The sequence below is a fragment of the Rattus norvegicus genome, chromosome 5, assembly GCF_036323735.1.
Source record: "Rattus norvegicus strain BN/NHsdMcwi chromosome 5, GRCr8, whole genome shotgun sequence".
In the NCBI taxonomy this organism is placed as follows: Eukaryota; Metazoa; Chordata; class Mammalia; order Rodentia; family Muridae; genus Rattus; species Rattus norvegicus.
Window position 1 is genome coordinate 65,094,569 of NC_086023.1, and position 15,911 is coordinate 65,110,479.

General features: G+C 44.4%; 1 protein-coding gene across 6 annotated transcripts in view; it reads left to right on the forward strand.

Annotated features, from left to right (window-relative positions):
• The window catches only part of Tdrd7 (tudor domain containing 7), a 73,849-nt gene extending 60,252 nt beyond the window's left edge, over positions 1-13,597 (forward strand). For all 6 annotated transcript variants that reach the window (XM_006238108.4, XM_006238107.4, XM_008763704.1 and 3 more), the window contains 4 exons: positions 1,849-1,959; positions 3,711-4,213; positions 7,223-7,383; positions 13,131-13,597. In XM_006238108.4, the coding sequence (XP_006238170.1) occupies positions 1,849-1,959; positions 3,711-4,213; positions 7,223-7,383; positions 13,131-13,351 (996 nt within the window). In that variant the 3' untranslated portion in view covers positions 13,352-13,597. The remainder of the gene's footprint in view (positions 1-1,848; positions 1,960-3,710; positions 4,214-7,222; positions 7,384-13,130) is intronic.
• Positions 13,598-15,911: the final 2,314 nt, after the last annotated feature.

Sequence of the window (15,911 nt, forward strand, 5' to 3'; positions counted from 1 at the left end):
AAGAATATGTGATTAATTATTGTGTTCTATTAAATGGTCATTTGTATCAGGCATGGTGGCCCACTTTTATAATCCCAGCACTAGGTGGGTAGAGGCAAGAGTCTCAGGGTTCATGGCCATCCTTGGCTCTGTAGTGAGTTTAAGGTTAGCTTGGATTCCATAAGACCTGGCCTCAAAAAAATAGCACACAAAAATGGATTGCATAATGTCCCTTGACTGTATTCTAGAAGATGTCTGCCACCAACAGGACTAACATATAAAGCATGGTTTTCTGTGACTAGCGTGGCTTTTAGCATTTCCCTCCACCGCTTTTTCTGACAGAGACAATTGTAGAGAAGAATTTAGCTCTTGGGTAAGCCTGTTTTCATAATGTTTCTTACCCTGTTGATATGCAGCCATAATACTGGAAGTGCATGGCCCTTTAAGTGCTACAGTTCTGTGACACTGCCCTGGCCTCTACATCTCCTCATGGCCATGTCTGCTTAGGGCCTGTGTCATATGAACAAGGTTCTCTGGCTGGAGAAAGGGGCTTCAGGCCTATTATTGCCTCTCTGAAAGTCACAACAATAGTTCCTTCTTTATGCTGCAGTATTGTATATAACAGACAGTAAACAACTTTTATTTTCTGTTAATCTTGGCTGGATTCCCTATTTGATAAGTGTGATCACTACTTACTAAAGGCCAGCCTGCCCAGCCTCCAGTTCCCATCTCCCCAAGAGGTCTAAGTAACAGAAGCAAGCCCATAAAGGTTGAATGGTTCAGCTCTTGATTTTAAGATAATTTAAACATGTGAATAGATTGCCAGGATTTAAAAAACAGTATTTTTCTCTCACTGAAGTGCTTATTTTAGCATTTCTTTTAATCATTTAGAAAATCTAAGTATATTAAATGTTCTCTTTGGTGGCATGGCTGCCAAGCAGTCTGTGGCCCTCCCTGCCATCAGAGCCTGTACTTACCTGTGCACCAGCCCGTCCATCAGGCTGCCTGTCCCCGAGAGGCAGCCTGCCCCTGTATTGCCTCTGTCCATAGGTCCTGCAAAGTATTCTCTCCACTCTGAGTGGCCTGGTCATCATCTGCAGCTTTTGCTGAGACAGAGAGACTCAGAGCTCAGGAGGAGGGTGGGCATGACAGTGTGCTTAGAAAGCACAGAGAAGGATGTGTGAGAGCTTTCCCGCTGGTCACAAATTTCCTCCCTTAGTTCAAGACTCACATATGGCTGAAGGAATCCCAGAAGTCACTTTCCCTCTTGTGGCATTCTGCAGCAGCTTGGTAGTAAAAGAGTTGTCTGTATATGTGTGTGTGTGTGTGTGTGTGTGTGTGTGTGTGTGTGTGTGTGTGTGTGTGTGTGTTTCAGTGTGTGGCATTTGGGTACCCAAGGATTTAAGGAGTTTTGTCCTCTCTACTTCTCATCTCTGCCTCCTTCAAGCGGTGAGCATAAGTGTTCAGCACCCTTTGATTTCTTGGGAGGTGTTGAGTGACATAGATAAGATTCCTTTGAGGTTTGCAGTGAAGCCAGGTTGTTCTAGGTGTCCCATCTGTTCAGTTCTGCGACCTGCCACAGTCTGCTCTTTTAATTCCTTTCACCATCTATAAAATAGTGCACAGCGTATGTCAACAAGGATTATGGGGTGACAGTAGTGTCTGGTATAAACCCCTTGGTTCTGGGAGGACTAAAAAAAAAGTAGTGACATAAACAGATAACATATAGCAGACCCTCAGATCAGGGGCTATCACTGCTGTTATCTGTTGCAGCATCTGGCTTTAGGGAAACAGATGCTAGACCTATTTTACAGAAGTGTGTTTGCTCCATACCATGTTATGTTGCTGTTTGCTTGTTTCGTTTTCCAGGCTATCAAGTGCTGTTTGGCTGATCTTCCACAGTCCATTGGCATGTGGACACCAGACGCTGTTCTTTGGCTAAGAGATTCTGTTTTGAATTGCTCGGACTGTAGTATTAAGGTCAGTTATCTTACTGTTCCTGGGATGTCTGCAAAGAACTGGAGCTCAGGGTTGCATGGATGAATTTCATCTCACTGTCATAAATGGACACACTTTACTTCCAAGAGATGAATTATACATGTAGCTGTAGATATTGCATGGTTCATTTCTATTTAAAGAGTTACCCTCCATCTCCTGTATTACTCACAACCCCCTTTTCCTGTTATTAATAAAGTAGCAGAGAAGCTTAGTTCTCCAGTTTTGCTAAGAGATAATTAAGTTGACTCCAATATTGTGATCATATCTCTGGAAAAATATTTAAGACTATAATTTTATTTCTAAATTGCAGAGGATTATAAACAAGCCATCCACTACTGACCTGGTGTTTGCCCATTGTTCCCTGAAGCTCCTTAGCTTATTGCTCACATTCTAGAGTAAAGAACATTAGACATCCTTTAGCTCATCAACTCATGCACACAGTGCATTATACCTAAACACAGGTGACATCCCTGGGGCAGTACCTTCCCAAAGTCGTAGGTCATTTCCCCTAGCCCTGTGTGGGGTCAGCCCTGACTCACTGCCCCTGTGTGCCTGTGCCATCAGGCTGCTTCTGTGCACCATGCTCATTGTGTGCCCCATGCTAGTGCAGTCACTGGTTTGACCATGCCTTGTTTTATGGTCTTCATTTATCATGATAGTATATGTTGTTTTCTTGACAAAGTCTTGGGTACACAATAAAAACATGGCTTGTTTTTCCTTTTGAAACAGCACCTTGCTTTGTAACGCTGGCTGGCCTGGAGCTTGCAGTAATCCTCCTGCCTTGAGCTTTGAGATGCTACTATTACAGGCTCAGTTCATCATTCTTAGCTTTAAGAGTATTTTAATGGTTAATTTTAATGATACGGTGTATCATAAATATCTAGATGACTCACAGTCAGTATCTTAGCACACACCAAACAATGGATTTAAATGGTTCACTGAGGGAGCACCGTTTTCAAAGTAAATTGTCTTAGACAGACTGTCTTGTTGACTTCTCTCCCTCTTCCTGCCCATGTCCCTGTCTCCCATTTGTGTCCCCTTTGATAGATGATAGATAGGCACAGCTGACGTGTCCATGTTTGTCGTCTGTAAGACAAACTGGAGGAGCCGATGAGAATCACTAAGTTGCCCAGCCCTCAGACATGCTGAGTGCAGACAGAATGACCGTGTTCCCCTTGGACGATGGGGCAGAAAGTCAGAAGGGCTCTTATTCGGTGGAGTTGCCTTCTCCTCTTGCCCCGCTCCTCTGTGTAACTGGGGAGGCAGATCCAGACAAGGGCCAAAGGAAGAACTGGGACTGGAGGTCCCAGGTAACTGCCATCCCGGGGTCCTCAGCTGGCCTGAGTCAGGTTCTTGTCGGCATCCTGGCTGTTTGATTGCTGAGGGTGGGTGGCAGGTGTGTGGAAGCTTGCTGCGTTCACCCGGCTCTGGGGTGGGGAGTCGTCCATTTAAACACTTGACCTCGATACACTATGGCTCTTCTCCCCTCCCGCAGTGGCAGGAGCCACTTCTTACTTTACAGGATTTTTGTTTTCAGTTTGTGTTTCTGTAGGATTCGCTGCTGTTTTATAGACGTTTTGGCGGGGCCTATTAGGCTTTGAGAGAGAATCCATCTTACCGCGAATAGTGTTTTTGTAAAATACTCTGCTTTGATATTTGAGGTTAATATGAATTCTGCTTCTCAGAATCCAGTGCCGATGTGGACTTTGTCAATGCTCCTTTCCATTCCCAAGGTTACGAAAGTGGATGAGGCCAGGGGCGTGGCCTACGTGTATTTATTCACCCCCAAGAACTTCCCGGATCCCCACCGCAGCATCAACCGGCAGATCACAAACGCAGACCTGTGGAAGCACCAGAAGGATGTGTTTCTGAGCGCTGTGTCTGCTGCAGCCAGCTCTCCCGGCAACAGGAATGCCAGCACACCTGCTCCAGGCAGCCCTGCGGAGAGCCTCAGAAAGAGCCACCCGGAGGTCCTCAGAAAGTCTGTTCTGGACCACACCAGCTCTTTCTCCTTGGAGGAACTGCCCCCTCCTGTCCACCTGTCAAAGTCAGGGGAACACATGGATGTGTATGTGCCTGTGGCCTGTCACCCAGGCCATTTCGTCATCCAGCCTTGGCAGGAGATCCACAAGCTGGAGGTGCTGATGGAAGAGATGATCCTGTACTACAGCGTGTCTGAGGAGCGCCACATAGCGGTGGAGAGAGACCAAGTGTATGCAGCCAAAGTGGAGAACAAGTAGGTCCTGGGCACAGCGCCTCCTTCTAAGAGCATAGCGTGCTCATGAGGGCCCCTAGTCTGTCCAGCAAGATTTGGCCCGAACAAATAAGAATTTTGAGTGAAAAATGGATTTAGTAATTTGTGCAAATTTTCTGATGTTTAAAGTAATAACATGTAAAATGTACTAACCATTTTCATGTTAAAAGTTTGTTGAAGTTTTTTTTTAATTGAATGTTTATTGTGGAAAACATAGAGGGGGGAAAAAAAAGCAAAAGAAACTAAAACCAGCTTCCCAGACATACATTTTTTAAACCACTTCTGTAATCTTTCCAGTTTGGCCTGTGTATTTGTATCATTGATACACTGTTTTAAAGTTGTACTTTCTTTCCCAAAACTCAAATAGTATGTGCTAAAAATTCCTCAGAGACAGTTTCTGGCTGAGTGGTTACCTGTGTCATGGGTAAGCATAATTAGCATTTTTTTTAGTTAGGTAGGTTCTCCCAGATCTTTTGAGTATTATAGATAATAATAGCCACTACCATAAATAATGAACTGTTGTTTCCACCTCTGGTTACTCAGTAAGAGTCTTTGGAAGGAAATTACTAGTTGAGAGATGCGCAGATCCCAGCACCCATTGTGGGTGCTTCCTAGCAATTATAAGCCCCTGTCTAGGGAGTGGCATGCATTGTTTGTTTCTCTCACCTGTGCCCTCCCACAGTCCTGTTTGGATCCACAACTCCTTCCCCCAAACCATCAGGTTGTAGTGCGTCTGCCCCAATGCAGCACAAGCTCCCCCCCTCACCCCGTCACACTCCACTGGGCCTTGGGAAATGAAGACCCTCCCTAGGGAAGACAACGTCTTAATGCTGCATACAAAAATCCTTACCCTGTTCTCCCTCCATCAGTCCCCTCTCAACAGAATTTTTAAAAGGTCACACTGCTAATTATTTTTACACAAAATACTTTTTTCTTTCTTAAGATAGTCAACATTTGCGTGTATAAAATGTCATTTTTATGAGAGAAAAAACAATTTTTAACTCTTAAAATGTGAAAAAGAATAATAGTACTTGTTTTGAAAATCATGAGTCTGTATACTAAGCTTTTCATCTGTAAAATTTATTGTCTCACTTTATTAATTACAATTAAGCCTAAGTGGGGTTGACTCAGTTTGTATAACTCTGTCTTAGTAAGTCTTTGCTGGGTAACTTAGTTCTCATGCAGACGGTCGGTCATCAGAGGGCAGATGAGAGAGGGTTGGTCTGGGACAGCCTACCTAGGGGGAAGGAGTTGCCCCTTCAGTGTCCAGCATACCATTGGAGCTCTGCACCCACACTAGTGAGCTTGAACCAGCCAGTTGTCCATGGATAATGGGTCCTTACAGATAAGAATATAGTAATGATTTTTAAAAGTTTCACGAGTTAACCAGTGTTAAGTGTTAAAGAGGGTCTGCCTTTCCTAAGACTCTGGACTGTCGAACTTTAGTCCCAGCTGTGGCAGGCTAATATACAGGATTGTGACATTTAAATTGATGATCTCCAAATCTCCTAATCAGAAACACTTGGAAACACATTAAAAGCCCCATTCTCCTTTCTTACCCAGCCCCTGAGTCTAAACCTTGGGGGAAAGCCCAGCATCTGCACTTTTCACCACTCTGGATGATGGTGGCTCTGGAATTGATATCTTGTCCAATCTGAGCTCTATAATAATCACCTGGCTTCAGAAATCCGTCTGAGCAGGAATGCACCCGTTTTCTGCAGTGTTCCTCTTATTACTCTGCACTCCGTGAACTGGAAACACAGATCACCATCACTTGTCCCCTGTAGCTCACTGATGATGCTGTGGGTAGAGACCTATATATTTATTATACCCCCCTCATCTCTTATACAGTGAGCAGTCTGCAGCCTGGCATTGCTACCAGGAAAAAAATCCCCTCCAGTCTGGTCTGCAGTTTTCACTTAGTTTATCTGCAGATGGTGCCTGGCACTTGTTAAATGCCTATTGTAGTGACCAGTTTCGAGCTAGACACTTTGGACCAAAAAGTAAAATGTTACACATGAGACAACTGAGGCTCAGGCCAGAGTGACATCGCAGGGGCGATTCTCACCTAGATGTGCATGGCTCCCGACCCCCAGGTATTTGTCACAAATCCTTTCCATGTCCCAGTTGTCTGTGAGACGCATGCACTCATCATGAGCCTGCCCCAAGGTTCCCTTTGAAGCCCTCGGTCACATGCAGGGATTAAAACAGGCCTCATTGTAAGCCACTAGCTGTGTTTCACCCTGGGCTTGCTGCAAGTTTCTGGCTGATAAACTCATTGCAGAGGATGCCGGTTCTGCCACCTGAGATCTGGTTCATTTTAAACAGAGAAAAGGCATTTGTTAAGGAGAAGAGAGAACTGAGAATGGGAGGGGCTCCGAGGGAGGATACCCTAAAATATTGTTTGTTCAAAACTTTTCATCTCTCCCCGAACAGCCGAGTCCTCTGTGCCTTCATGAGTCCTTATCCTGCCTTCCTGGAGTATCTGCTCCTTCAACCATGATGTCCTCTCAGCTTTAAGTCAGAATGTCCTCTCAGCTTTTTTCTGCTCTTACGCAACCCTCTGGCTTCCCCTCCTCTACCTACGTCTCTCTTTCTATCCTGGAGACATAGACCATGTACCAAATGCCATCTTGTGTCTCCACAGGGTGAGGGATCCCTTGACTCGTTCTGACCACCCCCATGGTATCTGTTTCAGCCTAGAGAGGGGTGGCAGTGCGAGAGTCACTGCTTCTCAGTAGCCCCATGAGGCCTGTGGAGCTCCAGAATGAGCAGAATGTATTAGAGCATCCAGGGGTACAGCAGGCAGTGGTAACCACTGAAGAAAGCAACCACAGTTGCTGCCAAACTTCCATGACTCATGTGTGTGTGTGTGTGTGTGTGTGTGTGTGTGTGTGTGTGTGTGTGTGTGTGTATCATATGAAGCTTGTCTCCCTTTGGAATGGGTGTTGATCTTGCCTGTTCTCTCTTTTTAATCCAATGTGTTTCTAGGTGGTACAGGGTGCTGTTAAAAGGAATCCTGACAAATGGGCTGGTGTCTGTGTACGAGCTGGACTATGGCAAACATGAGCTAGTCAACATAAGGAAGGTGCAGCCCCTAGTGGACGTGTTCCGGAAGCTGCCATTCCAGGCAGTCACTGCTCAACTTGCAGGTAACTTCTACAGTGGGGCTCAGCTGCAGTGGGGCGTGTGCTCTATTGGTGGTAGGTTTTTAAGCAAGTGCAAATCACTAGTTAGCATGTTGTTTCAGCTTCCTAATGCTAACAACAACCTGTCGAGGAAGATCGTTTTCATGGTCAGTCTGTTCTCCTCCTCTGCTTTTGACTTGGGTTGCATGCCTGATAATATTTCTAAAGCTTCAATCCTGGCATAGATCACGATGCTGCATCCTGGTTTTCCTCATTCAGTTTCTGTGTTTGGGGGATACATTATCCTATGGGCTAGTTGTCCTCTTTCCCCCCAGAACTGCAGGCTGAACCGTGCCTCTCATTTGTGTGAGTGCTAAGAGCAGGCTTGTAACTGAGCTATACCCCAACCACTGCTGATTATTTTGATGGGCGTAAAGTGTTCCATTGACTCAGTATTTCCCTGATGTTGAACAGTAATACAAACAAGCAAAAGGCAATGGAAACTTTCAGCATAAAACAATAATAACCAATAAGCATAAATTATTTTTAATTCTAAACTTAGTAACTGCATCACAACCCAGCTTATGAATGTGTAGCTTCTCCACACACTGACCTTTGACAAGCTTATGTAATGACCGGCACTGCTTTGTAGGAGGACCTCTCAGGAGGTCTTCCTTTGCTCTCTGAGAGACAGTTGAGATGTGGCTCCCCTATCAGTGGCCACTGGGGCCCCTCAGTTTGAACAGAAGGCACGTCTTATTTTTTTTTTTTTTATTATTAACTTGAGTATTTCTTATATACATTTCGAGTGTTATTCCCTTTCCCAGTTTCCGGGCAAACATCCCCCTCCCCCTCCCCTTTCTTATCGGTGTTCCCCTCCCCACCCTCCCCCCGTTGTCCCCCTCCCCCCAACAGTCTAGTTCACTGGGGGTTCAGTCTTAGCAGGACCCAGGGCTTCCCCTTCCACTGGTGCTCTTACTAGGATATTCATTGCTACCTATGAGGTCAGAGTCCAGGGTCAGTCCATGTATAGTCTTTAGGTAGTGGCTTAGTCCCTGGAAGCTCTGGTTGCTTGGCATTGTTGTACATATGGGGTCTCGAGCCCCTTCAAGCTCTTCCAGTTCTTTCTCTGATTCCTTCAACGGGGGTCCTATTCTCAGTTCAGTGGTTTGCTGCTGGTATTCGCCTCTGTATTTGCTGTATTCTGGCTGTGTCTCTCAGGAGCGATCTACATCCGGCTCCTGTCGGTCTGCACTTCTTTGCTTCATCCATCTTGTCTAATTGGATGGCTGTATATGCATGGGCCACATGTGGGGCAGACTCTGAATGGGTGTTCCTTCAGTCTCTGTTTTAATCTTTGCCTCTCTCTTCCCTGCCAAGGGTATTCTTGTTCCCCTTTTAAAGAAGGAGTGAACCATTCACATTTTGATCATCTGTCTTGAGTTTCATTTGTTCTAGGCATTTAGGGTAATTCAAGCATTTGGGCTAATAGCCACTTATCAGTGAGTGCATACCATGTATGTCTTTCTGTGTTTGGGTTAGCTCACTCAGGATGATATTTTCCAGTTCCAGCCATTTGCCTACGAATTTCATAAAGTCGTTGTTTTTGATAGCTGAGTAATATTCCATTGTGTAGATGTACCACATTTTCTGTATCCATTCCTCTGTTGAAGGGCATCTGGGTTCTTTCCAGCTTCTGGCTATTATAAATAAGGCTGGAATGAACATAGTGGAGCACGTGTCTTTTTTATATGTTGGGGCATCTTTTGGGTATATGCCCAAGAGAGGTATAGCTGGATCCTCAGGCAGTTCAATGTCCAATTTTCTGAGGATCCTCCAGACTGATTTCCAGAATGGTTGTACCAGTTTGCAATCCCACCAACAATGGAGGAGTGTTCCTCTTTCTCCACATCCTCGCCAGCATCTGTTGTCCCCTGAGTTTTTGATCTTAGCCATTCTCACTGGTGTGAGGTGAAATCTCAGGGTTGTTTTGATTTGCATTTCCCTTATGACTAAAGATGTTGAACATTTCTTTAGGTGTTTCTCCGCCATTCGGCATTCCTCAGCTGTGAATTCTTTGTTTAGCTCTGAGCCCCATTTTTTAATAGGGTTATTTGTTTCCCTGTGGTCTAACTTCTTGAGTTCTTTGTATATTTTGGATATAAGGCCTCTATCTGTTGTAGGATTGGTAAAGATCTTTTCCCAATCTGTTGGTTGCCGTTTTGTCCTAACCACAGTGTCCTTTGCCTTACAGAAGCTTTGCAGTTTTATGAGATCCCATTTGTCAATTCTTGATCTTAGAGCGTAAGCCATTGGTGTTTTGTTCAGGAAATTTTTTCCAGTGCCCATGTGTTCCAGATGCGTCCCTAGTTTTTCTTCTATTAGTTTGAGTGTGTCTGCTTTGATGTGGAGGTCCTTGATCCACTTGGACTTAAGCTTTGTACAGGGTGATAAGCATGGATCGATCTGCATTCTTCTACATGTTGACCTCCAGTTGAACCAGCACCATTTGCTGAAAATGCTATCTTTTTTCCATTGGATGGTTTTGGCTCCTTTGTCAAAAATCAAGTGACCATATGTGTGTGGGTTCATTTCTGGGTCTTCAATTCTGTTCCATTGGTCTATCTGTCTGTCTCTGTACCAATACCATGCAGTTTTTATCACTATTGCTCTGTAATACTGCTTGAGTTCAGGGATAGTGATTCCCCCTGAAGTCCTTTCATTGTTGAGGATAGCTTTAGCTATCCTGGGTTTTTTGTTATTCCAGATGAATTTGCAAATTGTTCTGTCTAACTCTTTGAAGAATTGGATTGGTATTTTGATGGGGATTGCATTGAATCTGTAGATTGCTTTTGGTAAAATGGCCATTTTTACTATATTAATCCTGCCAATCCATGAGCATGGGAGATCTTTCCATCTTCTGAGGTCTTCTTCAATTTCCTTCTTCAGTGTCTTGAAGTTCTTATTGTACAGATCTTTTACTTGCTTTGTTAAAGTCACTCCGAGGTACTTTATATTATTTGGGTCTATTATGAAGGGTGTCGTTTCCCTAATTTCTTTCTCGGCTTGTTTCTCTTTTGTATAGAGGAAGGCAACTGATTTATTTGAGTTAATTTTATACCCAGCCACTTTGCTGAAGTTGTTTATCAGCTTTAGTAGTTCTCTGGTGGAACTTTTGTGATCACTTAAATATACTATCATATCATACCTAAACCACACAAAGACACAACAAAGAAAGAGAACTTCAGACCAATTTCCCTTATGAATATCGACGCAAAAATACTCAACAAAATTCTGGCAAACCGAATCCAAGAGCACATCAAAACAATCATCCACCATGATCAAGTAGGCTTCATCCCAGGCATGCAGGGATGGTTTAATATACGGAAAACCATCAACGTGATCCATTATATAAACAAACTGAAAGAACAAAACCACATGATCATTTCATTAGATGCTGAGAAAGCATTTGACAAAATTCAACACCCCTTCATGATAAAAGTCCTGGAAAGAATAGGAATTCAAGGCCCATACCTGAACATGGTAAAAGCCATATACAGCAAACCAGTTGCTAACATTAAACTAAATGGAGAGAAACTTGAAGCAATCCCACTAAAATCAGGGACTAGACAAGGCTGCCCACTCTCTCCCTACTTATTCAATATAGTTCTTGAAGTTCTAGCCAGAGCAATCAGACAACAAAAGGATGTCAAGGGGATACAGATCGGAAAAGAAGAAGTCAAAATATCACTATTTGCAGATGATAAGATAGTATATTTAAGTGACGTCTTATTTTTCTTAAGACGAACTCTCACTGAGCCTGGACCTGCAGGGCTCCTCCACCTGCCTGTGTCTCTCCGGTGTGGAGCTGTACAAGTGAGCGAGCGTAAGAGCACAGCACTACAGCTGCCTTTCACTCGGCGCCGGGAGTGCAAACTCAGGTGCATGTGTGGCAGGTGCTTAACCAACCGAGCTGCCCCAGCCCTCCAGGCTAATTTGAAGTAGTGTTAATCTCCTCCACAGTTAACTGGCAGCACCGCATAAACTATAAGACAGCTAATCCTTCCCCCTCCAGAATGACTCCTACTGCAGCCACTGACTGACTTACACTACTTTGCATAATCAACTGTTCGATGCTAGTACTCCGAATGCACTGTTATCTACCGCTAGATCAGTTAGGAATAAGAAAAGCCAGACACAGCCCTGTAACCCTAACACTAGGGAGACTGAGGCAGGAGGATTGTGAGTCTGAAGCCAGCTTGGGCTACATAGTGAGACATAATCAGGTCTCAAAAGCAAATGGTGTGACTTTTCCTCCATTACTCTCTGGTAAGTTCTCTTCCTTTTCTTAGACCCAAGTTCCTTTTTCCCTCTGAAGGTCTTTCCTCGTTCCTTCTGAGGCAGCCTACTCTGCAGACTCCACACCGATTTTTAATTTGTCAAGAGTCTGCTTCTCCTCCTCCTCCTTATCTTTCCTTTCTTCTGTCCCTCTACATCCCACCTCTCTAGATTGAGCCCAGCACCCACCGTGTGTGCCTGGGAAGCACCAGCCCTGTACCATGAGGGCTTCTTGGGCAGGGGCAGCACTTCATTTTCTTGGCTCCTGGGATCTGGGGTGGCTGTAAGTCCTCTGTGAGTCTGTCCTGCTGTACCCAGCTGCTTTCCCTCCTTTAGCTTTTTCACAGCTTTCTCTGGTTTTAGGCTTTCTGGGTGTGATGTGCAGAGCCATGGTTTCCTGCTGTGTTTGGTGTGAATCTGACCTGAGGTTGTCAGTCACTAAGCTCAGTGCCTCCCCTCTCTGGTCTGTTCCACCCACCCTCATACTCTCTTCCCTAGTCCCAGTTCTGGGTCTCCTTCCCAGCCCTCTCCTTGCTTTAGTTTCAGAAGCCTCCCTCACCCAGCAGTCAGAGAGCTTAGCAGACTTTTCTCTTTCAGCATCTCTGCTGTTTTTGTTCCCTGACAGTCAGTGTAGCTTGTCTCCTCGACTGAAACCCTCAATTGTCACTCATGGTTATTTAAATTCCTGCTTGGTCTCTCCAGCATTCCTGCCATATCTGGCTGATTCTGATGGTTGTTCAGTCTCTTCAGACTGTGGGTGTGGCCTCCAGAATCACTTGTTTGGTGGAAGTGAACACGACGCACTGGTAAAAAGCATTTCTGAACAGGCCCTCTGTGGTGGAGTAGGGGGATTGGGACTCAGGCATCCATAGTCTCATAGCCAGGTACCCCGTAAGCCTTGGGCTAGCCTGTGCTCCCAGACTGTGAACTTCACTTCCTCCCAGGAACCCCTCTTAAGGGGAGCAGGATGTCTGTAGGCAAGAGGGAGCCTGTGTAAGACCTGAGCATTCCTCGGATCCATGGGCTCAGATGAAACATTGCACTCTTTCTGTGACTCTCTTTGCTGTTATAAGAAATGGCAGTGCACATAGATCATAGAGCCAGTCCTTTCTATTCATTTATTATTGGTTCTGACATTTCTCCCTCTGGCTATCTCAAGTCTTAACAGTTTACAATTTACTATAGGAAATGGGAGTGGTCATCACCACTCCCCTTTATAAACAGCACTGTCCCTCAAAGGAAACGTGTTCTACAGGTAGTCTTACCTTTATTATTCAAGATAGATGAGCTGTGAGACAAGGAACGTTAAGCAGCTGTTTTCTGGTGTTGGCAGGTCTAACCTGAAATACTTTGTAACTGACTAAATAGTTCTCCCTCTCAATGGCTCAAAGAAAGGCCACTCACTGCCCCCTCTTTCCCTGTCTCTCCCCTAGGAGTGAAGTGCAGCCAATGGTCGGAAGAGGCTTCAATGGTGTTTCGAAATCACGTGGAGAAGAAACCCCTGGTGGCACTGGTGCAGACAGTTATTGAACACGCTAACCCTTGGGACCGGAAAGTAGTGGTCTATCTAGTAGACACATCGCTGCCAGACACTGACACCTGGATTCATGACTTTATGTCACAGTATCTGGTAGAGCTTTCAAAAGCTAATTAATCACTGCTTGAGACCTTGACCGTTAATGCAGATTGTTCTCTAAGCAATAATACAAAATGTGTAGTAGGGTCTTAAAACATCTTATTTTTACTACATGGCTCTGACTGTTGTGGAGGATTGAAAAGAATATGCTTTGTTTGATGAAAGATATTTAACAAGTTTTGTTTAACGCAGTTGACTTTTCAAAGAAAAATTGCACTTGAATTATTAATATAATATTAGAATAAAATGTTTAGCAATGTAAAACCTGATGTCTTAGTTTTCTTTCTGTTCTATTTTAAACACCATGGCCAAAAAGAAACTTCAGAGGAAAACCATCTCCAGAGGAAACCAGGCAGGAACTCAAGCAGGAACGGAGGCAGGAACTGAAGCAGAGGCCATGGAGGAGTGGTGCTTCCTGGCTTGTTCCCCAGGGCTTGCTTACTCTGCTTTCTTATACCACACAGGACCACAGACCCAGGGGTGTCCCTGCCCTCAGTTGCTGGGCCCTTCCACATCAGTCATTAATCAAGACTACAGACAGATTCCTTCTCAGATAACCATAATTGTCACGTTAATGTGCTAACTTCATCTCTAGGCATTCTGATCCTAGGTTGAAAGCATTAATTTCCACTGATGTCTGCATTGCATTGTTTAGGTCATCTCTAATAAATCGAGAATGTAATTTAACTTCGATCCACTCTGGTGTCATGATGTAGCAAATGACCCCAAAGCAGAATATTTATGCTTAGTGTCTGGTACATCAGTGTTGTTAAAGGAGGAGCCACTCACAACACTGTGCTCCGTGACCCAAATTTAAAAAAAAAACAAAACATTTAGTGTGTATGTGTGTTTCTTATTTCATGTCAAATGAATTGACATAGAAGTCTGGAAAACTTTGGGAGCTGGTTGGTTCTTGATCCTTTCATCGTGTTCAAGAATTGAACTCAAGTCATCACTTTGGCAACCTTCCCTGGTGCCCCTTCTTCTCCACTGTACCTTGTTCTTGGGTTTTGTTTGTTATTTTTCTCTCGGAAAAAATAAAAAGTTCTTGCTATGTAGTCCAGGCTGGTTTCAAACTGGAGAGCATCCCGCTTCCGAGGTGCTGGGATTGTGCCAGGCTTAGCTCTCCAGTACTGTGAACATGAACATGCCTCTCCGATGCCTGGTGTCCCTGCACCTGAGAGTAGGCAGCTAGCTGGCTGGCTGGCTGAGTCGTCTCAGGTATGACTGTGCCATCTCGTTATCCAGTAGCACCCCACGGATACCTTCTTGTGAACAGATGAGCTTTGAATTGTGCTGCCTGACAGCATGCATACAGTCCACACCCATGCTGATTCCTGGCTAACCATGTGACATCACTGCATCACCATGACGTGCCACAGGAAGAGGATGGTCCATGTTTGCTTTTGTTATATGATCACTTCCTGGGTCATCCACATAGACAGAATGGCATTGTGGACGGTTCAGCATGTGCTGGTTTACTGGTGGCTGGACAGATGGGCAAGTGGATGGATTGTAAGCTTGAGCTGTGCTTAGGATGAGGTGGGGGAGCCCCAGACTAAGGGCAGAGCCCTGGGATAAACGCATTGATGACATCTTGAAGTTCTTAATTAGAATATAAGAACAGACCGCATAGATGCAGGATGCACAGGAGCAAAGCCAAGCCAGGCCTAAGCATGGTGCCCCATACCCAAGCTGAGCGGGGATGGAAGTTTGGGTTGAGCACACTGCACTCGAGCTAGTAGACCTCTGGGAAGACGCCCAAAGGCTGTTGGAAATCTGAAGTGAGGGGACCTCAAGGAGAAAACCAGGCTGGAGACAAACATTCTTAAAGTCATTTTTTATTCAGGGAAAACAATAATAGGAAAAGAAAAGACCAGGTTTTAAAAAGCTTTTCATCCTAAACGTGTAAAAAAGTATTCTGGCTTTTTAAAAATGTATTTTAAGGGGCTGGAGATTTAGCTCAGTGGTAGAGCGCTTGCCTAGCAAGCGCAAGGCCCTGGGTTCAGTCCCCAGCTCCGAAAAATAGAAAAAAGAAAAAAAATGTATTTTAAAATAGTCATGAACACTTATGCCACTAACTAAAATACTTGTTTTTATGAAATAAAATTCCTTCCAAAATAGCAAGATTTAAGAATACTTATGCCGGTGATTAAAGTAACTATTTATGATGAAATAAATTTTTCTCCAGAACATAAATGTTTGAGTGAGTTAAGGCAGTGTTATGATTTCTATATTGATCTCTTTCCAACAACAGAAAAGGCACAGATCCTTGAACACAACCAAAGGAAGACTTTCCTATTCCATTGACTTAAGAAACATTTCCATTCTTAAAGTATTTATGTTTATTGATAAAGTTAATACAATGTGAGGTTGCTTGACACACACATGAATTAGGCCACTGCCCTGTATTGAAGTCAGTCCAGGTGGACCAGAGACCTGTGTGTGAGGGCCTAAAGTAGCAGAGTGCCAGAGAGAGCTGGCAGAACCCCTGGGAGCCAGGGACAGCTGTCCTCAAAAGGCTGGAAGAGGAGGAAGGGGCAAAGTGGAAGAATACACACTGGTATATATTATATAT